The sequence below is a fragment of the Nomascus leucogenys genome, chromosome 13 (assembly GCF_006542625.1).
Source record: "Nomascus leucogenys isolate Asia chromosome 13, Asia_NLE_v1, whole genome shotgun sequence".
Taxonomy (NCBI): Eukaryota; Metazoa; Chordata; class Mammalia; order Primates; family Hylobatidae; genus Nomascus; species Nomascus leucogenys.
Window position 1 is genome coordinate 91,505,806 of NC_044393.1, and position 26,295 is coordinate 91,532,100.

General features: G+C 40.3%; 3 gene segments (V, D, J or C); all 3 read left to right on the top strand.

Annotated features, from left to right (window-relative positions):
- The first annotated feature begins 1,593 nt into the window (after positions 1-1,593).
- Positions 1,594-8,081, top strand: LOC115837961. The segment is given in 3 exon segments: positions 1,594-1,930; positions 2,102-2,403; positions 8,076-8,081. Coding segments are annotated over 3 exon segments (357 nt in total).
- A 317-nt stretch (positions 8,082-8,398) lies between these two features.
- On the top strand, positions 8,399-8,974 carry LOC100593792. The segment is given in 2 exon segments: positions 8,399-8,511; positions 8,622-8,974. Coding segments are annotated over 2 exon segments (432 nt in total).
- Positions 8,975-16,560: 7,586 nt separating this feature from the next.
- LOC101176793 lies at positions 16,561-25,204 on the top strand (the record flags this gene model as incomplete). The annotated part of the segment is given in 4 exon segments: positions 16,561-16,651; positions 16,758-17,045; positions 25,039-25,052; positions 25,199-25,204. Coding segments are annotated over 4 exon segments (381 nt in total), but the record flags the coding sequence as incomplete, so codon positions are not given.
- Positions 25,205-26,295: the final 1,091 nt, after the last annotated feature.

The following is a 26,295-nucleotide window of genomic DNA, read 5'->3' on the forward strand; positions in this document are numbered from 1 at the left end:
GCCAGGGGAGACCTGTGAACTGGGAAATGAGCAGCAACAGCACCACCACAGACACACACTCGCCAGGCACAGGGAGAGGACAGATCCTGGCCTCTTGTAGCACCAGAGCTCTGAACGCCCTCTACCTGCTCAGTCTCCCATGGGACCCAGGCTCTTCTCCTGGGCACTGGACATGCCTTGGTTTCTCAAAACCAGCTGTGTCCTGGATGCACCTGGGGGAATCTCAGCTCTGAGTATGCCAAGCCTTGCCAGAGGAAACATGTCTTTTGAAAACCCACGGGGTCTGTGTTAAAAACAACAATTTCCCTCTCAGAGCATGAGGGGATTCCATGTTCCTCTGCTCAGTTGTGCTTTGTCTCCTGGGAGCAGATGGCTCTAGAAACCTTTGAGGGAAATCCCTGTCCCTGAAACTGCTGTGCCTCACTTCCAAACATTCCCCATGCAGCCTCCTAGGTCCTAGCTCCAGGTACTATCTCCATTCATGAAACTGTGCTCACACAGACCTCTTGAAAGCAGGTGATGGGGATGGAGCAGCAATAGGTGTGAATACACCCTACTTTATGGCATCATCTATGGGAAGCAATGTCAGCTGGAAATGCACTAGCATGAATTTTATACTATTGTGATGTAGCACTTCTGAGATTGAAGGTACAATGGCATATTCCAAGCTGGTCAACCAAACATCTCACTCCATCAGCTGGACACACGTCCCCTAGTGGGGTGGGATTCTGTGGGTCTCCTTCCGCCAGCAGCAAAGACCTTGCTGAACCATCTCCTCTGCTTTGCTTCAAACTTTTCCTCCACTTTTCAGGATCTTCTAAAATCTGGGTCTAACTTGCCTGCAGTGAGAGGAATTGTGACTATTGTCCCTCATATGAAAGAGGGTGCCCATGAAGTTTTAAGAGTTAAGTTAGGAATGAAAATGAGAAATTAATTGCTCATAATGCAGACCGTTAGGAACCCCAAGGATTAATTCAACTCCCTATTTTTTAATTGTACTACTCCCATCAGAATGTCAAGGGTAAAACAGTTCTGACTCTTTCTAAAGGCTATGGAACATTTATTTATTTCAGAGGTGACTTAGAAACACAGGAGGTGTCGTGATAAGTAGTGGAGACAAAAGAGAGACAGTATTGAGATTAATAAATTCATATGGGGAATTGTTCAATTGTTCTTTTTTTAACCTTTAGAATGAGTTGAAGATCCCAACTTAGCTTGGTGCCTGCTGGAGGCAACGTTTCTTCCCTTGCCCCTTTGAGCTCTGAATTCAAACTCTTTCTGGAAAAAGACGCGGCAATTCTCTCCTTCACTTCCCAAACACGTCCCACTCCTACCCAGACCATGGATGGGCAGGAAAATGCAGGAACAGAGCCAGAAACAGGAGATCTCCAAGGAAAGTTGACAGTCAGCATTGGGATCTTCTGTGTAAAGTGCTGTTGAAGCAGCCAGGTGGCATGTCCAGCCGACAATGTGAAAGGAATAAGAGAAGTGAGAAGATTTCCCAAAGGTGGAGGATGGAATGCGGGCAGCAGCCTCCTGGAGGGCAGAGTGGGGAAAACAAAATGGACCTAACAGAAGCTGTGTGTGCGGAAACCCACTTCTGACTTACCACTTTTCATGAATTCTATGCTTCATGGTGTTACACCGTTTATTGTTTCTGATGAGTGACAGTAATTATTTTCTTTCTTGCTGGTACATAATAAAGTGGTGCACATCAGAGTTGCTGCCATCTTATAATTAACTCATCAGTATCAGGTGATCCTGAGGCTCAGTGATGTCACTGTGGGAACTGCTCTGTGGGGACAAGGATGTCCCTCATCCTCTGCTCCTACTCACAGTGACTCTGATCTGGTAAAGCCCCCATCCTGGCCTGACCCTGCCATGGGCACCAGGCTCCTCTGCTGGGTGGCCTTGTGTCTCCTGGGGGCAGGTGAGTCCTCAGAACACCAAGCAATCTCATTGTGTCTGTGTGTGTTTGTGTGTGTGTATGTGTGTGCATGTGTGTGTATATGTGTGTGTGCGTGTATGTGTGTGTGCATGTGTGTGTATGTGTGTGTGATGACAATTGTTTTCCTCCTGTTCCCAACTTCTATCTCCACAGATCACGCAGATACTGGAGTCTCCCAGGACCCCAGACACAAGATCACAAAGAGGGGACAGAATGTGACTTTCAGGTGTGATCCAATTTCTGAACACAACAGCCTTTATTGGTACCAACAGACCCTGGGGCAGGGCCCAGAGTTTCTGACTGACTTCCAGAATGAAGCTCAACTAGACAAATCAGGGCTGCTCAGTGATCATTTCTCTGCAGAGAGGCCTAAGGGATCTTTCTCCACCCTGAAGATCCAGCGCACAGAGCAGGGAGACTCGGCCATGTATCTCTGTGCCAGCAGCTTAGCCACAGTATGGCACAGTCGCCTCCTTCCTGCTCACAAACCCTCAGGCACTTACTTCTCTTTCCAGCTCTTAGAAGCCCTGAACAAAGGAGCTGCCCTGCTCTTTCCTCAGCAAGGAGAATGAATGCATTTGGAACTGCAGGTGTTCTTCTGATACTAGGAGGTCAGAATATAACCTCTGAAATACAGGAACAGGGAACACTGGGTAGTAATAATTTTGGCTTTTGGATTTCTGGGATTCCTTATATATAGTTCAAATTTCCATAATTAGGATATAACAGAGCTTAGTCTCAGGGATAGTGACTAAGTAACTATTCTCTTATAGAACTATAAAGTTTTAGCACATTTATATTAAACTACTATTACCACGTGTAACCAACTCAGACCTACAATCTACCATGGAGTGGGGAAGCCAAAAGCAAACACTGTTAAGGCCATTTACAGTTACCACCCTTGGAAGAAAATTGGAATCTTTAGCAAGAATTTCCATCAAAATCAATTTTTCAGAAACAACTATTACCCACAATAATGCACATTAACTCATGTTCATACATTGCTTTTTTTCCTTCTGAAAATCTTGTAGTCATTCTATGTTTAATTTCCTTCTCCAGTCTAACTTAAAAAAATAGAAATACAAATTGAGATTGTTTCATAAGATAAACCCCACCTGGGAAGGTGTTAAAAGGACACAATTCAAAGAAAACCTGAATAAAATTATATCAACCACATAGGATTCTTTGAGGTTTCCAAAGAAGACGTACCAATTTACATTCCCATGAGAGGTATATGAGAGTTTTGGATGGAATTTTTTTTTTCTCTCTCTCTGTAGATTAGTTTTTCCCTCTACTAATAGTTTCTCTTGATAAACAGAAGTTCTTAAGTGACAATCATTCCATGTTTCTCCCTTTTCAGTTAGTGTTTTGTATTTTGGTGTCCACTTTAGGAAATCCTTGCTTACTTCAAAATGATCATGTTTTCTTATATTTCCTTCTAACATCTTTATATTTTCCACTTTTCACACTTAGACTCACAATTGAACTGGAATTAATTCTTTGTAGGTGATATGAGGAAGAGGTCAAGTTTTATTTTTCCAAATGATTATTCAATTTACCCAATACTATTTGTTAGTGGTAATAGTTTTGCCATCACTCGGTAATATCTCTTTTGTCATAAATCAGTCATTATACATGTGTGGCCTTTTTTCTCGGATCTCTATTCTGTTACATTGGTCTATTCTGTCAGTTCTTGCACTGATAATATGCTGTCTTACTACAGCTTCATCCTCATTCTTAATATCCGGTAGAATGATTTCTCAAGCTTTGTTCCTTTTTATCAAGTGTTCTTGAGCACTCTTGACACTTTTTTTTCCATATACATTTTAGAATCAGCTTGCCACATTATTCAGGAAAAAGATAACAACTGCTGGGATTGTTTTTGTTTTTGTTTGTTTCCAACTGACTTAAGTGCATCACAGAACAAAGCTAAAAATATTAATAGAAATATAAAAATATCTACCACCCAAAAATATAAAATACAAAATATCTGGCATCAATCAAAAATTACAGACCTGCAAAGAAGCATGAAAATAGGATCTATAATGAAGAGAAGGATTAATTAATAGGAACCAACTCAGAAATGACAAATTGGCAGACAAACACAGTCAAACAGTTATTGTAACTCTGGTCTGTAAGTTCAAAGTTTTGTAGAGATGGAGAAAGCCATAATGAGATCCAAACAAAGCTTCTAGAGATAAAAATTACAATGTCTGTGATGAAAAATACACTGGAAGAAGTTAGCATCAGATCAGACATTACAGGATAAAATATTAATATACTTGAAGAAATAACATAAACAATTCTTAATGAAATACAGAGAATAGGAGGGGGCCGTCAGTAAACTGGGGGACAACTTTAAGTAGCTTAATATGTAATTAGAGTACCAAAAGCAAATTTTTAAACTTAAATTTCTTTAAAGGATAATTGGCTATTTACACTGAAATAATTCCAACACAGTGCAGGGATTCTAATATATGTAAAAGTAAATCTATAACAAGGCTAGCACAAAGACAGGGGAGGAATAAATGAACACATATATCATCGGAAGGTTTCCATAATCTGAGTGAAGTCACTTGAAGGTAGACTGTGTTAAAGTAGAGATACATACTGAAAATCATAGGGCAACCACTAAGATGACAAAACACAGCATTATAGTTAATAAGCCAACACAACACAGAGTTATAAAAATGCTCAAATAATCCATAAAAGCAACATAAAAAGAAAAAAGGAATATAGAAGAGATGGGATTGATAGAAAACAAATAGAAGGCGATAGACACAAAAGTAACCACATCAACAATCACATCAAATCTAAATAGTCTAAAAGCACAGATTGTACTATTGAATATTATCGAATAATATCAAAAAAACAACTATATGCTGCTTATCAGAATACTATGGAGACTCAGAATGTAAAAAAATATAAAAGTATGGAAAAAGATGTACTATGCCAACACCAATTAAAGAAAGCCAGACTAGTAATGTTAATATCAAACAAAATAAATTTCAAGCAGAGAATATCATCTGAGATAATGAAAGTCATATCCTAATGACAAAAGTATTCGTCTGTCAAGAGGTCGTAATAATAAAATATTTACATACCTGAAAATGGATCTTCAAAATCCCAAGGCAAAAACAGAACTGCAAGGAGAAACAGACAAATCCACAATTATAATCAGAGATTTCAATACCCCTCTTTTATTAATTGGTTTAACAAGTTGACAAAAACAAAAGAAGAGTAAGGATACAGAAGATATGAACTACACCAACAACCAACTTGACTTAATTGACGTTTACAGAACACTTCATCCAACAGCAGCAGAATACATGTTCTCTTGGAGTGAGCACTGATTGTGTGCCAGCATGGACTATGTACACTGGGCCATAAAACAAGCATCCATGCATTAAAAGTATTCAAGTCAAACCAAGTGTGCTCGCTGGTCACAGTGAAACTTCCTTAGAAATCAATAAGAGAAAGATTTCTGGAAAAGTCTCGAATATTTCAAAATTAGAAAATAGTTGTCTAAATAACTCATAAGGCAAAGAATAAATCAAAAGATAAAAGGTAATTTACAATTATTTTAATAGTCTCTTTTGGTCTTTTTTTTCTTTTTGACTAAATATTGGTGAGAATGAAGATAAATGAGACCTTTTTTTTTTTTTTTTAGACCGAGTCTCACTTTGTCACTGAGGCTGGAGTGCAGTGGCACGGTGTCAGCTCACTGCAACCTCCGTCTCCTGGGTTCAAGCAATTCTCCTGCCTCAGCCTCCCGAGTAGCTAGGATCACAGGTGCCTACCACCTTGTCAGGCTAGTTTTTATATTTTTAGCAGTGACGGGCTTTCATCATGTTGGGCAGGCTGGTCTCAAACTCCTGACCTCAGGTGATCCACCTGCCTCGGCCTCCCAAAGTGCTGGGGTTACAGGCATGAGCCACCGTGCCTGGCCCAGCCCTTTCTTTTTAGGGGGGAGAGTAAATTGTAAAACCCTTTTTGTCTAATAATTTAGCAACATACATCAAAAGTTAATATTGCTAACACTCCTTGACCCAGAGTGTTTTTTATTGAACGAATTTATTTTAAGGAAATTGCTATATATGCATAAAATGTTTGAGAATGTCCAAAAGAAAAGAAATTATTTTAAACTGAACAAATATAAAAATATATCAAAGTTGGTAGGATGCTGCCAAAGCAGGACTGAGGGGAAACTGAAGAACGGGATAATTTTCTATTCATTCTGAGGCCAGAACTACCCTGATACCAAAACGAGACTAAGAGATTCCAAGAAAGCTACTGACTAATATCTCTCAGGAACACAGATTCAATGATCCTTTTACAATTACAGACTAGAGAGGCCAACAATATGGAAGAGGGATAGTACAACATGGTCAAGTAGGGTTTATCTCAGTAATGCGGTGTTGTCTGACATTCAAAAAACAGACTACGTCATTTACCTTATCTGTACTAAAAATATGAAAACTATACGATCATATCTATAGATAACTTAAACATTTGATAAAATTCCGTATCCTTTCTTGATGAAAACTGCTATCAAACTCAGAGTAATAAGAAAGTTTCTTTACCTAAAAAAAGGACATTTATGACATCCTATGGTTAAATAGGAGAATATTTTTTGCAAGCAAACTGTGATAAGTCAAAGATGCATATGTAATTCCCAGATCAAGTACTAAAAACAGCAAAAAGAGGATAAAATAGTCTTTTCAGCAAATAGTTCTGGAAAAATGGGATAATATGGAAAAATAACGAATCTCTAGCCTTATCTCACTCCATAAACCAGATGTGGGCAAACTATGGCCTCCAGGCCAAATTTGGCCTTTGTCTGTTTCCATACAGCCCAGAAACTAACAATAATTTTACATTTTTAAATGATTGAAAAAAAGTAAAAAGTATTTTGTTACATATGAAAACCTAAAATATTCAAATTTCAGTAAACATAAATGAAGTTCTATTGGATCATGGCCACAGTCATTCACGTATACATTGTCAATGGTTGCTTTTGCACTACAATGATAGAATTGAGTAGTCGAGACAAATACTGCATGATGCACAAAACCAAAAAATTTATTATCTCAACCTTTACAGAAAAACTGCTGACCCTTCCCATAAACAAAAATTAGTAAGAGACACCAAAAAATCCCAGATAATCGAAAAACTAGAACCCAAAAGCTTCTGGAAGAAAACATAGCGAGCTCTCTTCATGATCATGGGGTAGGCAAAGATTTCTTAAGGACAAAAGAATGTTCTAGCCATAAAAAAAGCAAACTGTTCTTTATGCAAATCCCAAAAAGTTCTTCAAAATATATTAAGAAAAAGTAAATGTATATCTGAGAAAGGGCTGGATTCATATTATAAAGAATTCCTACACATTAGTCATAAAGAAGACAATTCACTAAAAACAAAAAGTTGACTAGAGTATTAAAAAAATAAAAGATATATAAGTAGGCAGTTTCTTTTCATGAGACTAATGTGTTTATTTCTCCAGCTTAGATGATTGTTTCGCTGATAGCATGTCACTGTCAGCTGCCTCCAGGAATTACCTTTGGTTAAAGGGACTGCTTTGCCTAGGTCTCACCCCATTCCTATGGCAGCTGGCATTTAATGACTGGCTGATATCTCCCTTCCTACACCATTATTTGATGAAATTTAAAATTTAAATTAAAATGTAAAATTTTTGTTTCTTGTTTAGAAAAACATTTGCTTTATGTCTCCCTCACTACCCTGCGCAAAATTTGAGTTTGAGGCAGGTAAACCTGAAATCAGCAAGAGCTATGCTGTGTCCTGGGAGATCCTGATGTCTAATTTAGGAAGCACCCAGTCTCCCTAGTCAGGGTCCTTAGAGCTTCATCATAGTGACTACACACTGGCCACTTGAGGGCACTGTGGATCCACTGAGTGGGCCACTGATAGCACTGTCTGAGAGAGAGAGGGTTAAGGGAGACAGTCTTGATTTCGTCTCTGTATCAGGGATATTACTAGATGAACCAGAGGTACTGCTGGCACGGGAAGAGTTAATCATAGTCTTATCAGATCAACCGATATGCAACGTGTATTTGTCATGACAGGAAGCCATGAACTGCAGCCTTGTGTGGCCTCTCTAGCAACCTAGGTTTGATGGGGAGTGTGATGAGGGTTTCAGCAGGGCAGCCTGGATAACCCAAGCCAGGTGGAGACAAAGGAGCATCTGCCTCAGATGAAAATCTCAGAATCTGTGGGGATGGCTGTCTGCCCGGAAGCCTGCCCCCTCTCGCTCAGCACAGCTAGCTTCCCCTGCCCTGCAGGAAGCTGGACAGGATGGGGGAAAGCCTGAGTTAGCTGAGCTAGTCCTGGAGTACAGGGTGCCTATGGGAGCCTACAGGACGATGACATCAGAACAGTGACATCACAGTAAAAACCTCCAGAAACGGTGAGGAGGAGCAGAAGCCCTGCTTTCTCACCCCAGGAGACCAGCACCCTGAGCAGGGAGATGCTTAGTCCTGACCTGCCTGACTCTGCCTGGAACACCAGGCTCCTCTGCCGTGTCATGCTTTGTCTCCTGGGAGCAGGTGAGTCCTGAGTACAGGTGGGACATCCCTGCATCCACAGCGCTCAATTGTTGCTGAAGTGTCAAACTCTCCTGAGCTGAGTCTTCAGCTTCTGTCTCCTTCCTCCACAGGTTCAGTCGCTGCTGGAGTCATCCAGTCCCCAAGACACCTGGTCAAAGAAAAGAGGGAAACAGCCACTCTGAAATGCTATCCTATCCCTGGACACGACACTGTCTACTGGTACCAGCAGGGTCCAGGTCAGGGCCCCCAGTTCCTCATTTCGTTTTATGAAAAGATGCAGAATGATAAAGGAAGCATCCCTGATCGATTCTCAGCTCAACAGTTCAGTGACTATCATTCTGAACTGAACATGAGCTCCTTGGAGCTGGGGGACTCAGCCCTGTACCTCTGTGCCAGCAGCTTAGGCACAGCCCTGGAGAATTACTGGCTTTCTGTACCCAAACCCTCCTATCTCAGTTGGTGATGTAACAGGGAGAAGGAGGTGGGGGCTGCCACACAGCTTTCGTCAAGCCCCAGAGATGCTTCTATTCTTTTCTAACATTTTCCCCTGCCCTGCTGAGCTCAGTGAGAGCTCCTGCACTTGTGGGCTCCAGACCTACTGGAAGTTCTCACATCTTAGCCAGTACTTTTTAATTCCTAGCAAGTGGCGGGAGCTCCTACTCTGTGCCAACATATGGGTATATGTTTTAGTGTGTTTCCTGTTGCCATACAGAATACCTGAGACTGGGTATTTTATAAAGAAATGAAATTTGTTTCTTACAGCTCTGGAGGCTGGGAAGTCCAAGGTCAAGGACCCACATCTAGTGAGGACCTTCTTGCTGGTGAGGACTCTGCAGAGTCCCCAGGTGGCACAGGGCATTACCTATGAGGGGGTTCATGAAAGATGGTCAAACTGGCTTTTATAACAGACCCAATCTCATAACTAATTCCTTCTATAAATCATTAATCCATGAATGGATTAACCTTTACGAGGGCAGAGTCCTTAAGACCCAGTCACCTCCCGAAGGTCCTACCTCTCAATGCTGCTGCATTGGGAACCAAGTTTTCAATATATAAATTATTTAGGAACATAGTCAAATCATAGCAGTCAAAACACTGCGGGTGTTTTTGTTTTTTCATTGCGGGTTTTTTTGTTCTTGTTTGAGACAGGGTCTCACTCTGTCACCCAGGCTGGAGTGCAGTGGTGTTGTGATCATGGCTCATGGCAACCTTGAGTGCCTGGGTTCAAGCAATCTTCCTGCCTCAGCTGCCTGAGTAGCTATGACTACAGGGACACATCACTACAAGGTGTGTCCCCAGTTCCTCAGTTCCTACAAGGTGATGTGTCCCCTTGCCTGGCTAATATTTTTTAATTTTTATTTTTGTAGAGATGAGGCCTTGTCATGTTGTCCAGATTAGTCTCAAACTCCTCAAGTGATCCTCCTGAGTTTATGTGTTTTAATGCAGAGATAGACATTAGCATATCCACTTTATGAATGTAGAAGATTTCAGTGTACCATTTTATAGATAGAAAGCTGTAGCTCATGAGCTTCTCCAGTATTTCATATTTCCAAGGATCAAAGGCAGGATCCAAACCTACGACTCCATGCCTCCAAAATAAAATTTCTAAAATTCTATAGTGTTTCCTGGGCCTTGGTCAATGAGCTACAGCAGAGCACTATTCTTCCATCTCAAGACTAGCCAAGCAGTAGAAGAAGGTCACGTATTACAGAATGTGGTTACTATGGCTTATGGCCTGCCAACCTCCAGGACATATAACTTCCAGCCAGAGAATATTTGTCCTGTTTCAGTTCCATATAGAATGGGGCCACAATATGTCCTAATATAGAGATATAGTGACAAGGGACATTTCTAATACATCAGAGGGTTCAGTCAAGGAAACAGAATCCTCTAGGAATTCCAAGGAGAATAGGAGTTAATACAGGGAATTAGTGGTTATAAACCACTGGAAGGCTGAGAAGTGGGAGCGTCTCAGAAGGTTGAAGCTTGCCTTCAGGAACACCACTAGTGATCACAAAGGCTGAAGTTGCTACTTTTGCCCAGGTCAGGGACTACTGGAAATAGCTGAGAGTCATAGTGGTCTTGCAGTGACCAAGAGGGTGATTCACAGGAAAGTATCCAGAGGTCGTTGCAAATCCACCTGTCTGTTGCCGTCAGATAAAAGTCTTTATTCTGCTTCTAACTTTTCCACAAGTATAGCTTACTGGGGAAAGCAAAACTGTTTTCAGAAACTTGCTCTCAGGAGAATCTAGGAAATGTCTTTTTTTTTGAGATGGAGTCTCGCTCAGTCGCCCAGGCTGGAGTGCAGTGGCGCGATCTCGGCTTACAGCAAGCTCCACCTCCTGGGTTCACACCATTCTCCTGCCTCAGCCTCTCGAGTAGCTGGGACTACAGGCACCCGCCACTATGCCCGGCTAATTTTTTTGTATGTTTATTAGAGACGGGGTTTCACTGTGTTAGCCAGGATGGTCTCGATCTCCTGACTTCGTGATCCACCTGTCTCGGCCTCCCAAAGTGCTGGGATTACAGGCGTGAGCCACCGCGCCCGGCCTGGGAAATGTATTTTCAAGTCTTCTAGCTCTTGCAATAAGAGAGAGAGAGAGATTGTTGGAGGACATTTAAGGGTACTCAGTGCCAAAAGACAATCATCAGCACACCCAGCTATGCAGCAGAGGAATGGAAAGCAGGAGAATAAATTTTATATTTTCTGTCAACTTGTTCATGAAAATTTATTTTATATAAATAGCTTTGCTGTTGTCATTTAGTTGTTGTTCACTTGTTAATTTATTCACTAGATATTCCTGGAATACCTACTATGTTAAAAATTTCCTTGGAATACAGAAAATGAGATGTAATTTTTCAAATTACACATTCTGTCTTTAAGAAGTCTAAAGTCTGGCAAGATAATATATCCCTAATTATTCATACATGCATTTACAATGTATAAAAGTCATTTCAATCAGTCAGTTTTCTGTCAAGGAACAGATGACACACTCAAAAAGGCTGAAGTGAAAACAATTTAATCGAAGGACTATGTTTAGATGGGTAAACAGACTTAGGGACACCAAGAAGTGTTTGAGGGACCAGGGGTTTCCAGCACATTGGGAAGCCAGTACAACTCCTGGGCCTATGGAGAAAGGGGTGGAAGGGAAATTCTGTGTTACTGGAGGTACATGCAAGTAATGAGAAAAGTTTCCCAAAGGGAGGAATTCAGGACCAGAGCTAGGAAGGGGAAGCCCAGATATGCTGAACTTTCTCTTCACTACCCTTCAATGTCCAGCTGGTGTCTTCCACTGGAAAGCCCAGCTGAAAGCCTGGATAGCACCATTTGCTGAAATCAGTCTTCAGGGGCACAGTCCAGGGCAGTACAGGGCAAGGAGGCGAGAGTGGGTTGTGGAGAGCTTTGGGTGCACATGTACAACAGCCAGCACAGCAGCTACCATGTGTGTGATGTGCCATTTGCAGATGCATGTGCGGGTACACAGTGGACGGAGACCAACTTCATTCTACCTCGTTTATGTGACCTTACAGAAAATTCCCTTGTTGATTGCTAATAACAAGCAATATTGTTAATCCCATTTTCTCTGGCCCATATACCAAGTACATTATTTCAATTAATTTCTTACGAACTTCAAAAGGGAGAACAATTTACTCCCATATTACAGGTAAAAAACTGTTACAGAATTTAGATTATTTTCTAAAGGAGGTACAGCTAACAAATATAGAACTTGGACTCACCTAAGCCATACTGACTTTCAGACTATGCTTGAAGTTACTCCACCCTATACATTTTGGTAGAGGAGGATACTTCAGCATTGGAAACATTGAACCAAATGTCTCTTTTAGAAACAATGCATCTGACACAAATCATTTGAATAACATCTTTCAGGTGGGAGGCTACACGCTAAAGAGGAAGATCCTCAGAGATGAGGAGACCTCAGTGGTTCATCATCTGATCCCTTGGGTTAGTGACTTTGAAAACATTTGGCTAAACTGAGGCCAATAATATATGTCTTACAGAGATTTTATACATGTAAATAAAACAGTCTAATACATAGCATAGGCTCAGTAAGTCTTAGGTCCCTATGAATTTTCTGACAAATCTCTAGTCAAGCAGTTATTTACTTTGTGCAATCTGGTAACAAAGGCATACACGAATTACTTTTGTCTGATTCACCTATGATTGAGACACAAAGTCATCCAAAATGTAAATATAGTAGTCTGATAATTCATTGGCGAAACTAACACACACAGTTGTGTCTTAAGAGAAAGTGAAAATGTTGTACCTTACAGCATTTCCTGTTTGATACTGAGTCTGATATGTAAGGTGTGATGCTCCCAAAAAGTTGTGAATTCAGAGCAATCCTGATGGATTCCATCTCCTGTTGCTCCAGCACAAAGTCAGTACTGTACCTTTATCCTGGTTTCCTCTCTCCCTATTTTATTCTCCCATCTCTCTTATTCCTCATTCCCAAGATCCTTTCCAAAATAAACTACTTTCACCAAAGCCCATGTCTCAAACTTTGCCTTCAGGGGCAGCTTAAAACTTTGACAGTGATAGAATGGGATGACCCTCTAAGACACTTCTCTTTGAAAAAGGCCATGGTTTTCTTTTAGTTATACTGCCATGCATTCATTCAGAAGTCTTATAGTGATATGTGAACTATCTCTTCCAAGTTCATTTTGACTCATTCTGAGTTTCCAACAGACTCACATGGGTCTCTGCTCAGTTAAGACTCTGAGCTTATTTGTAACTGAATAGACTAAGCTTATGTTTCACAGCTTCAGGGTCTGCCCGGACTCGGAGAACCATTCGTTTCTTTCCTCAGTCATTCAACAAAAATTTAACGAGCGTATGTGCAGAGTAGATCCAAGTTTTGTGGAAGAGCCAAGTTTTGTGGAACATGAGGCTTATAAGATTTTAGGGATCACTTTGAAAAAGAAAATACAAAATGACAATGTCTTGAAAAAATTCTGTGCAAGGCCAGGCATAGTGGCTCATGCCTCTGTAATCCCAGCACTTTGGGAGGCTGAGGCGGGTGGATCATTTGAAGTCAGGAGTTCGAAATCAGCCTAGCCAACATGGTGAAACCCTGTCTCTACTAAAAATACAAAAATTAGCCAGGCATGGTGGTGGGAGCCTGTAATCCCAGCTACTTGGGAGACTGAGGCAGGAGAACCACATGAGCCCAGGAAGCGGAGGTTGCAGTGAGCAGAGATCACGCCATTGCACTCCAGCCTGGGTAACAGAGTGAGACTCTGTCTCAAATTAAAATAAATAAATAAATTCTGCACAAGTGAGAAGGCCTGAAGTTATTCTTCATTGACTTCATGGCAAATCCACTTCTAGCTAGTTACCGTGTGTGGGCACCATGTAAGTGCTTGAGAAACATCAGCACAGAAAACAGGCAAAGCTGCAAAATAAGGTGTATGTTTTCAACAAAAGAAAATTTGTAAATCAATAATGATCAAGTAATAAAAATGTAAATACATGGAAAATATTCCTGGTAGATGTTTATCTCCCCAGAGAAGTCAGAGTATTGTTGAGAGTTCTGTTGGTGGATCACACCTTATTTATTGATCGATCACACCTTATTTTGATAACAATTCTCAGAGCCCTTGGATTCCTTCTGCCCTACCCTAAAGAATCTGAGCCCTGAGATGGAAACCTCTCCTTTCCTGTCCTGACTCAACTATGGGCAATGATTTCCTTTTTCGTGTGCCTTTTGGTCTCCCTGGACCAGGGGAGTTCTGGGCATAGATGAGAAAGCTCTTCCTGGGCTTGCCAGGCCCCAGCCACAGCCTCTCCATCAGGTGTTCATGGGTCTCCTCCCTGTCTCCACTTCAGATTCTGTATCCATTCTCACTGGAGCATGAGTGTAGGAATTACTCACCCAGGTTACATCAAGATGTGTAGTCACAAAAAGGGAGCCTCACGCTGAGATGTGACCTGTATCTAAAATAACAATAGTACCACTATTGACGAGATGTAAATTTTGCACCACAGCACATTTATGGTTCAATCAATATCCTCCCATTTGTGGTTATAAGACCTTCTGAATGGACACAGGGCATTTCCCTATGACCCTAAAGGCACCAGACTAGTGTACTTCTGGGCAAATATCTCATATACATCCCTAATGAGCTTCTTCTTATTTTTAAACAAAAGAAAAAAAGGAGGATAGGTTTTCCCCACATAGTCCCTCAACTCACAGGCCAATCTCCTGCAGAAATACCCTCACAGATAGACCAAGAAATGCTGTTGTACCAGCTACCTAGGAATGCCCTAGCCTGCTCAGGTTGGCACCTAAAATTAACCATCACAAAACTCATGGGAACACAGAGGTCTGAGTTCTGTTGATGAGACTCCTATTAGGTGATGGAGACTCAGGTGGCCTCCCCTAAAACAAAGGGAGAAGTCATATCTGTATTAGTCATACATATGTGTATATGTACATACATGTATGTATTCTATTGGTTCCGTTTCTCTCTGAGGACAAGGTGGCCTAGATCCTTCCCTTTCTGGGTAAAGGGTGGAAGCAGTGTGGATCATTACTTAGTGTGTTCTGACAGCCATGTGTCATTATGTACTTGTTGTTTGTGTCCTCACATCTCTTCCTGTTACATTTTAAAGCATTTTCATAGTATGTGGTGTTGCCTAGCAGAGCATTCTCATAGCAAAAAAATGTATATATGTATACATATGCATATATATATTCTATTGGTTCTGTTTCTCTGGAGAAACAGTATATATACTCTCTCTCTCTCTCTATATATATATCTAGATATATATATATAGAAAGAGAGAGAGAAGAGAAGAGAAAGAAGAGAAGGAAGAGAGAGGAGAGGAGAGAGAGGAGAGGAAGAGAGAGAGGAGAGGAGAGAGAGGAGAGGAGAGGAGGATCTATTAGGGAAATTGGCTCACGTGATTATGAAGGCTGAAAAGTCCCCCAGTATGCCAGCCATCTGCAAGCTGGAGATGAAGCAAAGACAGTAGCATGACTCAGTCCGAGTTTGAAGCCTCAGACCAGAGAAGCCAATGTTGTGTCTCTCAGCCTGAGACCAAAAGCCTGACAACCCAGGGGATTGCTAGTGCAAGTCCTGGAATCCAAAGATAGGAGAATCTGGAGTTCTGATATCCAAGGGCAGTAGAAGACACATGTCTCATCTCTGAGAGAGAATGCAAGTTCACCCTTTCTGTGCCTTTTTGTTTTCTCCAGGCCCCCAGCTGACTGGATATTGCCCATGCACATTGAGAGTACCTCTTCCCCACACAGTTCATCAATTTACAAGCCAATCTCCTCCAGAAATACCCTCACAGACATACCAAGAAATGTTGCTGCACCAGCTATCCAGGTATGCCTTAATCTGGTCAGATTAACACCTAAAATTCACCATCACACTACCAGCAGGAACACACAGAGGTCTGAGCTCTGATGATGAGGCTCCTGTGAGGTGAATTAATGTGACAGAGCATAAAACAATATACAAATTGTATTGATCCTGACCTTAAGACTTTTTGAAACCTTCCCAGATGTCAGGTGGCTCTTTTAACAGAGGCCATCACTGTAGGCTGACAACCAGTTATCCAGAGTTTGAGAAAAGATAAAATCTAGTAAAAGGTACTTAGAGGCAAATTTGAGGAGATGAGTTATAAAGGACACCAGACTGCCATGAGAATGTCCTTTAGACTACATAAATATTAGAAACAATTAAAACAGCATATAAATGAGGAATTGTATCCTAATGGGAATAAAATATGCAGAGAGGAATGCATTTTCTTTCTAATAACCTGCAAAGAGCATATGCACTTACGTCTTTAAAAATAGTCTACAAATTATTCCCATTCTGAGTTGTTAAATTGTATATATGTCCTATAAAATATTGTTGTATATACCATGAATTACATATATTCATTGTATATATATGTATATATTTGATTTATTTTTGTGGAGAATGGAAGGGGTGTGGCAGGTTAACTTTCCAGCTCAACTATTTGTCAGGGGCACTGATGTCATCGAGTCATTGAGAACCTAAGTTCTATTTCCCCAAGCAGGCTTGGGAGACATGAGATCCTGGCCTGGACCTGAAATGGGCACAGGGTTCTTCTTCTATGTGGCCCTTTGTCTCCTGTGGGCAGGTGAGGGCTGGTCACAGGTGGGCTTCCTTCCCTGGAATTCCCAAGGCCTCAATACAAGCCTTTTTCTTGGAATTACGGCATCAGGGTCTCTTGTTTTCTATTACAGGACACATGGATGCTGGAATCACCCAGAGCCCAAGACACAAGGTCACAGAGACAGGAACACCAGTGACTCTGAGATGTCACCAGACTGAGAACCACTGCTATATGTACTGGTATCGACAAGACCTGGGGCATGGGCTGAGGCTGATCCATTACTCATATGGTGTTAAAGACACTGACAAAGGGGAAGTCTCAGATGGCTACAGTGTCTCTAGATCAAACACAGAGGATTTCCTCCTCACTCTGGGGTCCGCTACCCACTCGCAGACATCTGTATACTTCTGCGCCATCAGTGAGTCCACAGTGCTGCATGGCTGCCTCCTCTCTGCACATAAACGGCAGTTAGAAAGACTGAGGTTGCTCTATGTCTATCCCCACCCTGGGAAGTCCAGGCCTCCATAGAAGTCAGAGGGCCCTGGCCAGCCTGGAAGGCATACAGCAGGGGCCTTATGATCCTCAGTGCTGACGTCCATTCCTACCCCAATCTCAGACCAACTGGAAGTCACCCCAACACCCTTAGCTTGCTGAGTCTCTCTTCTGCAGCTCTCTTTTGCTGCTTGCAGAAAGGAAAAGGCATCATTAGTTGAGATTAGTGATGATTCTCAACCCCAAAGCCTGGACTCCTTCTCTCCCCTGTGGGCTTCAGTGAATTCTTCATCTGCCCCTTTCCCCACGCTCCACTATCCTTCCACCCATAGTCACGAACCTTCACTCCCGACCTCTGTTCCTGGCTGCCTTTCTTCTATGGGGCAATAGCCTCAGGGGGCCCTCTATCATTTGCCCTTCACCTATATCTCCATCCTCATTTTGCACAAGTCTCCCCTGGCTCTCTCTGCTCCAGCCACGCTCCTTTATGTTCAGTCATTTCCTCATATGTGTTATGCTGTTTCCCACCCTGGGGATGTGTGTTTTTACAGATTATTTCTTCTACACTGAACATATGTTCCTCCCTCTTATTCCTAAGCCTCTACTTCATTCCTTACATGAAAGTATATTTCAGGTACATTTACTCTTAACTATAAACAGAAAAACTTAAATTTCACTAAAAGAAATTAAGGAAAATATTGTTATCCTTTGAGTGAAGACTTTTTTAGTGGAAACACAAAAGAACACATGCCATAAAAAATAATACTGGATGGGCATGGTGGCTCACACCTTTAATTCCAGCACTTTGGGAGGCCTAGATGGGTGGATCACTTGAGCCCAGGAGTTCAAGACCAGCCTGGGCAACATGGCAAAACCTCGTCTCTACTAAAAACACACAAATTAGCCGGGGGTAGTGGCATGTGCCTGTAATCTCAGCAACTCTGGAAGCTGAGGCACGAGAATCACTTGAACTCGGGAGGCGGAGGTTGCAGTAAGCCGAGATGGCACCACTGCACTTCAGCCTGGGTGACAGAGCAAAACTCCGTCTCAAAAAATAAAACAACAACAACAAACTGACATTAGTTGTATTAATCATGTATCAAAACGCATGATAAAAAATGAAAAGTCAAGCCACAGCCTGGAAAAGGCATAAGGAATGCATGCAAATGAGGAAGAATCAGCATGACACCATTTATGCTCACAAAAGTCCCTTGGCTCCCCTACAGTTACAGGCTTCACATGCAGTTAAAGGGCTGGGAAGGGAACATATGAAGAGGTTCTGAATAACTGGGTGTGTGCAGAACCGATGTGGACAATCCCAAGGCTGGCCCTTAGAAATAACTTGAGGCAGCCATTCATGGTGGCTCATGCCTGTAATCCCAGCACTTTGGGAGGCTAAGATGGGCGGATCACAAGGTCAGGAGATCGAGACTATCCTGGCCAACATGGTGAAATCCCATCTCTACTAAAAATACAAAAATTAGCTGGTTGTGGTGGTGTGCACCTGTAGGCCCAGCTACTCAGGAGGCTGAGGCAGGAGAATCACTTGAACCCGGGAGGCGGAGACTGCAGTGAGCCAAGATCGCGCTACTGCACTCCAGCCTGGCAACAGTGTGAGATTCTGTCTCAAAAAAAAAGAAAGAAAGAAAAAACAAATAACTTGTGGCACTGTGAAGGGAGTCCTCAAGTAGACACAGAAATTAGCTGCAAAGACTCATGGGATATAGCATACAGTTGCACTTGTGGTTAAGATTTATTACAGTGTCATAGTAAATATTCAGCAGTGGATCATATGAAGAAAACACACAGGAGGAATCTACAGGAGTTCACACATTGGCTTCCTTATGCTCTCTTCCTCCCGGGAGGGGTCACACAGAGCTCGCTTCTCCCAGCAACAAAACTGCATTAACACATGTGCAATGTTTCTGCCTGTGGAGCTCATCAGAGACTCAACACCCCAGAGGCTTTAGTGGAGGCTGGTCATGGAGGCGCCCACTGCCTAGTATGAACCCAAAATCCACAGCCCAGAAGGAAATCTGGTGTTCAGCACAATACTGTTTGCAATATCAGTCTAGGCACAATGAGCTACTCCTCTCGGTTAGGAGAAACTATGTCAGTGCAGGGCACTGCTCACCAGCCAGCTTCCCACATGTCAGCCAAATGCCAATCTCGCAAGCAGGACTTTCTAAACATCACAGTCTCAAGCCTGCTGTTGACTGTTTTCTGTACAGATACCCTTCAACTCTTTTGCCATGCCCTAATAAACTTGGGAGCTACGCAATACAGGTTGACTAATGATAATATGGAAGCAGCCTGGCTTACTGGGTCATAATTTGGTGAACAACCGTGAAAGAAAGCTACTTATGGCCTGCTGGGCTTTGTGGACATGGAAGGTAAGACTTCATAGAATTAAGCCAATGAGATTTTAAGATTTATTTTTATTTTATTTTCTGCAGCATAGCTGTTCTTATCTAATAGAGTGAGTACCTACAATGGGTAAAGCATTCTCATAACTTACTAAGAAAAAGACAACCCAATAAAATGGCAATACTTAGTCTAAATAGGCATTTCACAGAAAAGTAAACATAAATTACCACTAACATAAAAATAGGTTCTTGGGCCAGATGCAGTGGTTCATTCCTGTAATCCCAGCACTTTGGGAGGCTGAAGTGGGCAGATCACTTGAGGTCGGGGGTTCGAGACAAGCCTGGCCAACATGGTAAGACCCCCATCTCTATAAAAAATACACAAAATTAGCCGGGCATGGTGGGATGTGCCTGTGGTCTCAGCAGCTACTCGGGAGACTGAGGCCCAAGAATCACTTGAACCTGCGAGGCGGAGGCTGCAGTGAGCCAAGATCAACCCCTGCACTCCAGACTGGGTGACAGAGCAAGACTCCGTCTTAAAAAAAAAAAAAAAAAAAGAAAGAATAGGTTCTTCACCTCACTTAGAATCCGAGTATTCCAATCTGAAACAGTAAATTATGAATGCAAACTTACCAGACTGGAAAGTTTTCAAAGAAATGATAGTCTCAAATATGAGAAAAGATACGGACTAGTGGAACTGTATTATACTACAGAATAAAATTATAACTGATATGGTTTTGTTCTGTGTCACCACCCTCATCTCAAATTGTAATCCCCACGTGTCAAGGGAGGGACCTGGTGGGAGGTGATTGGATCATGGGGGTGGTTTCTCCCATGCTGTTCTCCTAATAGTGAGTGATTTCTCACAGGGCCTGATGGTTTAACAGTGGCAGTTTTCCCTTCTCTTTCTCTGTCCTGTTGCCATGTGAGACGTGCCTTGCTTCCCCTCTCCTTCTGCCACGATTGTAAGTTGCCTAAGGCCTTCTCAGCCATGTGGAACTGTGAGTCAAATAAACCTCTTTCCTTTATAAATTAAATTACCCAGTCCCAGGTATTTCTTCATAGCAGTGTGAAAACAGACTAATACAATAACTATATCAGAAAACCCTTTCTGAGATATAGTCTGACAAGCAACATTTTGAAATAAATTAGCAATATAGTTGACCCTCTGTATCAGCTGATTTGGAACCCAAGGGTACGAAAGGCTGACTGTGAGGAAGGTGGGCACCCTTGGATTAGGGTATCAGCAGGGTTTCCTGGAACCAATGCCCTCGGGATACTAAGAGATGACTGTGTGTTTAAATTACTTGAGTTCCTTTCATTGTCTTTAGGGTCCATCATGGAGAATTGGGTTGTCAATATTTATTTTAGCCATTTTGAAGGTTTTAATTGACATTTAAAAATTAACATTTAAAAACAGTGGTTATACATATATACATAACCATGGTTTTACATATATATATATATAATATATAGTATATACATTACCACAGTTTTATATATATATATAAAATACATATTACCACAGCTTTTAAGTTAATTTTTAAATGTTTTAGATATACATAAAACATATAATTTTTCACCTTAACAATTTTAAAATGTACAATTAAGTGGAATTACGTAAATTCACAATGTTGTAGAACCATCACTGCTGTTTCCAAATGTTTTTCATGATCTCAAAGAGAAACTACACCCATTAAGCAATAACTCCATATTTCCCATGCTTCTCAGCTTCTGGTAGCCTCCAAGCTACCCTTCGTTTATGTGAATTTACCAACTCTAGATAGTTAATTTATGGGAAATCATAAAATATATTTCCCTTTGTGTCTGTCTTCTTTCACTTAGCCTAGTGCTTTCAAGATTCATCCATATTGTAGCATGTGTCAGAATTTTACTCCTTTATATAGCTGAATAATACTTCATTGTGTGTATAGACCACATTTTGTTTATCTCATCATCAGCTGATGGACATGTGGGTTGTTTCCACCTTTTGACTATTATAAATAATCTTGCAATAAACACTGGCCTACAAGTATCTGTCTGATTTCCTGCTTTCAATTATTCTGGGTGTATACCTAGGGGTGGAATTGCTGAGTCACATGGGAATTCTATATTTGACATTTTGAGGAACTGCCCAACAGTGTTTTACAGCAGCCTCAGCATTTTGTATTCCCACAACAATGTAAAAGCCTTCCAGTTTCCTCACAGCCTTGCCAACACTTAATTTCTGTTTTGTTCTTCTTTTTAAAAATTATTATAGCCATGCTGGTAAATGTGAAGTGATACCTCATTGTGGTTTTGATTTACATGTTCCTAACAACTAATGATGTTAAGCATCTTTTTTTTTGAACTTTTACTTTAAATTTTAAAATTTTATTGTATATACTTTAGGTACATAACATGATATTATGAGATACATATCTATAGGAAAATGGTTACTATAGTGAAACAAATTAATATAGCCATCATCTCACATAGTTACCCATTTACTCCCTGGGGCAATAACAGATATAATTTACTCATTTAGAAAAAATTCTGAATATATTAACTATAGTATTCATGTGGCACATTAGATCTTCAGACTTCTTCATCCTGCCTATCTGCTATCTTGTATCATTTGGCCTAAATGTTCCCATTTCCTATTCCCTCCCCCTGCCATCCTCCCAGTAACCACTATTTCATCCTCTCTGTATATTTGAGTTTTTATAAATTTCACATATAAGTAATATACACTATTTCTCTGTGTCTGGCTTATTTCACTTAGCCTAATGTCCTCCAGGTTCATCTATGTTTGTTGTGGTAAATGGCAAGATCTCATTTTTTTTTAGGGTCAAATAATACTCCATTGTATATGTATGCCACAGTTTCTTCATCCATTTGTCCATTAGTAGACACTTAGGTTGTTTCCATATCTTGGCTATTGTAAATAATGCTGCAATGAACATGGGAGTGCAGATATCTTCAAGAGGTGGGATTTCATTTTCTTTGTGTATATACCAAGAAAAGAGATTGCTGGGTCATATAATTCTATTTTTAATTTCTTTAGGAATTAAATCTACACTAATTTTCTTAATGATTGCATCAATCTACTTTTCCACCAACAGTGTATAAAAGTTCCTTTTTCTCCACTCTTGCAACTTATCTTTTTAATAATAGCTATCTTAATGAGCGTGAGGTGCTATCTCATAGCAGTTTTGATTTGCACTTTTCTAACATTTAGTGATATTGAACATCTTGGCCATTTTTATGTCTTCTTGGTAGAAATGTCCGTTTAGGTCCTTTGCTCAGTTTAAATAGGGTTATATGTTCTCTTGCCAAAGAGTTGTATGGGGTCTTTATATGTTTGGTATATTAATCTCTTATCTGACATATAGTTTGTAAATATTTTTCCAAATCCATAGGTTGCCTTTTCATGTTGTCGATTGTTTTATTTGCTGTGCAGAAGCCTTTCAGTTTGATTTAGTCCCATTTAGTTTTGCTTTTGTAGCCTGAATTTTTTGTATGATATCGAAGAAATCATTGCCAAGGCCAGTGTCAAAGAGCTTTTCCAGCATGTTGCATGTAATAAACTGAACTTAGACAGAAGACCTAAACATTAGATATTAAGCATCTTTTCATATATTATTGATCATTTGTATATCTTCTTAGGAGGCAATGGTTTTTCTTTTCTGCTTGTTTTTTAGTTCCGCTTTGTCTTTAGATTATAGTAGTTTTACGATTATAAGGCTAAATGAGGTTGGGGTTGAACTTCGCTTGGGAGATTTGTTGCTGTTAGTGTTTTTAGTGCATATTTCTGAAACATTTTTAATATATTGTACAACAGAGAATAAGTAAATTCATAGACATTGCTGGGAAACAGAGTTCTTACAAAGGGAAGAGAGATACAATAAGAAACAGGGAAAGACAAGGAAGAAATCTGTGGTGTTTATTTGAATTGGAGGTATCAATATGAACTTATTATTTAAAAATTATGTATTTCCTAACTCTAACCATACAATATGTAAGAAGCAATGTGAAGTCGATGGACAATTGCTTTATTTCTTTGTAGTGGTGTTCCCAGTAGTAATGGGCAGAATCATTGCATGTTATTTAATTTCTAAATGTTTCTAAAAGAAACAAAGCAGAAATGGCTTCTTCTAGATCCAGAGCAGAGAAAGTCAAAAACATCTTTTGGCAGAAATCAAGGAAGTTTCATGACCCAGAAAACATAGAAAAAATCCACAGAACCAGTTTCACGGGGCTCCCACTAGCCAAACACGAGTATCTAAACATTAGAGAATAATAATGAGGACACTAAATTATAACAAATTTTAAAAATCTATAAGGCTATAATGACAATAAAAAGATGTAGGTAAGAATGTCTTCATTACAGAATAATCCTAGTTCATAAATTTAATTAGAAAATCAATGTAACCATTAATGTAGTTATAGACAGAGACCATCAGTTGATGTCAAAACCAACATCTGAAAGGTTATTGGAGACCAAGATATCTATATTGTGTCAAAGTATCACTCCACTAATTTCTTATTAACTATAAAATATAAATGAAATCTTTGCAATGGAGAGATCTGAGGTCTATGATGTTAAATTTAGTATTGCCAAAAATGTGTAAAGATAGCATTATGTGTTCTTGTAATTGATCAGATGCAACGGGAAACACACATCAACTACGGCATGGTATTTGCCAAAATATTTAACCTCTGATAATGTGGAAATTCTGATTGGGAGTCATTTTGCCAGTGAGCTGACATGGACTCTTACAAAAATCAAGACCATGAAAATCAGAAAATATAAGTGGGCCAAAGAGATGTCTAGTTTAAAAGTAGCTAAAAAGACCTGACAACCAAAAGAAATGCATAATCTTTGATAATGTCTTGTAGAAAAAAAAATTAAAACCAAAGGACACATTGGTACAACGGGAGAAAGGGGAATGTGAAGTATATATGAGAAAATAATGTTATATGAATATTAAGTTTTTGAGTGTAATAAAGGCATTTGTGGTTTTCTTTTTTATTATTATTATTATACTTTAGGTTTTAGGGTACATGTGCACAATGTGCAGGTTTGTTACATATGTATCCATGTGCCATGTTGATTTCCTGCACCCATTAACTCGTCATTTAGCATTAGGTATATCTCCTAATGCTGTCCCTCCCCCCTCCCCCAACCCCACAACAGTCCCCGGAGTGTGATGTTCCCCTTCCTGTGTCCATGAGTTCTCATTGTTCAATTCCCACCTATGCGTGAGAACATGCAGTGTTTGGTTTTTTGTCCTTGCGATAGTTTACTGAGAATGATGTTTTCCAGTTTCATCCATGTCCCTACAAAGGACATGAACTCATCTTTTTTTATGGCTGCATAGTATTCCATGGTGTATATGTGCCACATTTTCTTAACAGACACTTCTCAAAAGAAGACAGTTATGCAGCCAAAAAACACATGAAGAAATGCTCATCATCACTGGCCATCAGAGAAATGCAAATCAAAACCACAGTGAGATACCATCTCACACCAGTTAGAATGGCCATCATTAAAAAATCAGGAAACAACAGGTGCTGGAGAGGATGTGGAGAAATAGGAACACTTTTACACTGTTGGTGGGACTGTAAACTAGTTCAACCATTGTGGAAGTCAGTGTGGTGATTCCTCAGGGATCTAGAACTAGAAATACCATTTGACCCAGCCATCCCATTACTGGGTATATACCCAAAGGACTATAAATCATGCTGCTATAAAGACACATGCACACGTATGTTTATTGTGGCACTATTCACAATAGCAAAGAGTTGGAACCAACCCAAATGTCCAACAACAATAGACTGCATTTGTGGTTTTCTAAGATAATGGCCTCTTTTTAGGAGAGACATACTGAATCATTAAGAATAAAGTGTTTTATTTCAGAAACTGAGGGTAAAATACACCAAAAGAGATAAAGCAAATGTCAAAAGATGTTAATAATTGAAATACATTTTAATATTCTGTTTGTTGTATGATTCAGCTCTTCCAAAAGTGTCAGTTTTTTAAATAAAATTAGAAGAAAAAAATCTTAAGATCTTGAAATGTTGGCATGATTTCAGTTTTGTGGTGGGTATTTATTATATTCATTTTTAATATCCTTAAAATATTCTATAATTACCATAAAACAAACACACAAGATAAGGTTTCTTTTAGCCCTATAGTGTACTTTTTCTATAGGGACAGGCTATGATTTTTAAAAGTCCCCCCAAAAGATAAGAGAATTTATAGTCTGAGGACAAAATAGTTTGATATCTCTGAGATGAGCACAAAACTTAGCTAACAATGCATGTCAAGAAGCTGTTTAGTAAACACACAGGACTATTTTAATTGAAACAGGAGATTCTGAGTTCTCTACAGATTGTTCAAGAACTCACAGATGTTGGGGAATTGCTTGAATGTAAGCAGAGGAATGGTAGTGCTTGTCCTAAATTGTGGTTGGATAATATGTGTTTGTGTAACAGGGAAGGGGCTCTAGCAGGATCGAAACACTGTCTGTGGGGACGGGTCTCTAGTAGGACAGAAGGATCAGATGGAGCTGGAATGAATTCCCTTCAGTTCCCCACAAACACTGTCCGATAGTAGCCCTGATCTAATTTCCATTGTTTAGAAGTTCCATCACTCTCCCTGAGCCATGGATGGAGGGCCTAAGCCCAGTGGCTCTGAACCATTGGCCATCAAGAGGCACTGAGGTTTGATGGGGTCCAGATGTTTTTGAAACAGGGCTAAGTGTTGCCTGAGAAGTTGAGTTTAAAGGAAAAGTGTGGCTTCATCCTAGCATTCAGTATCTAGTT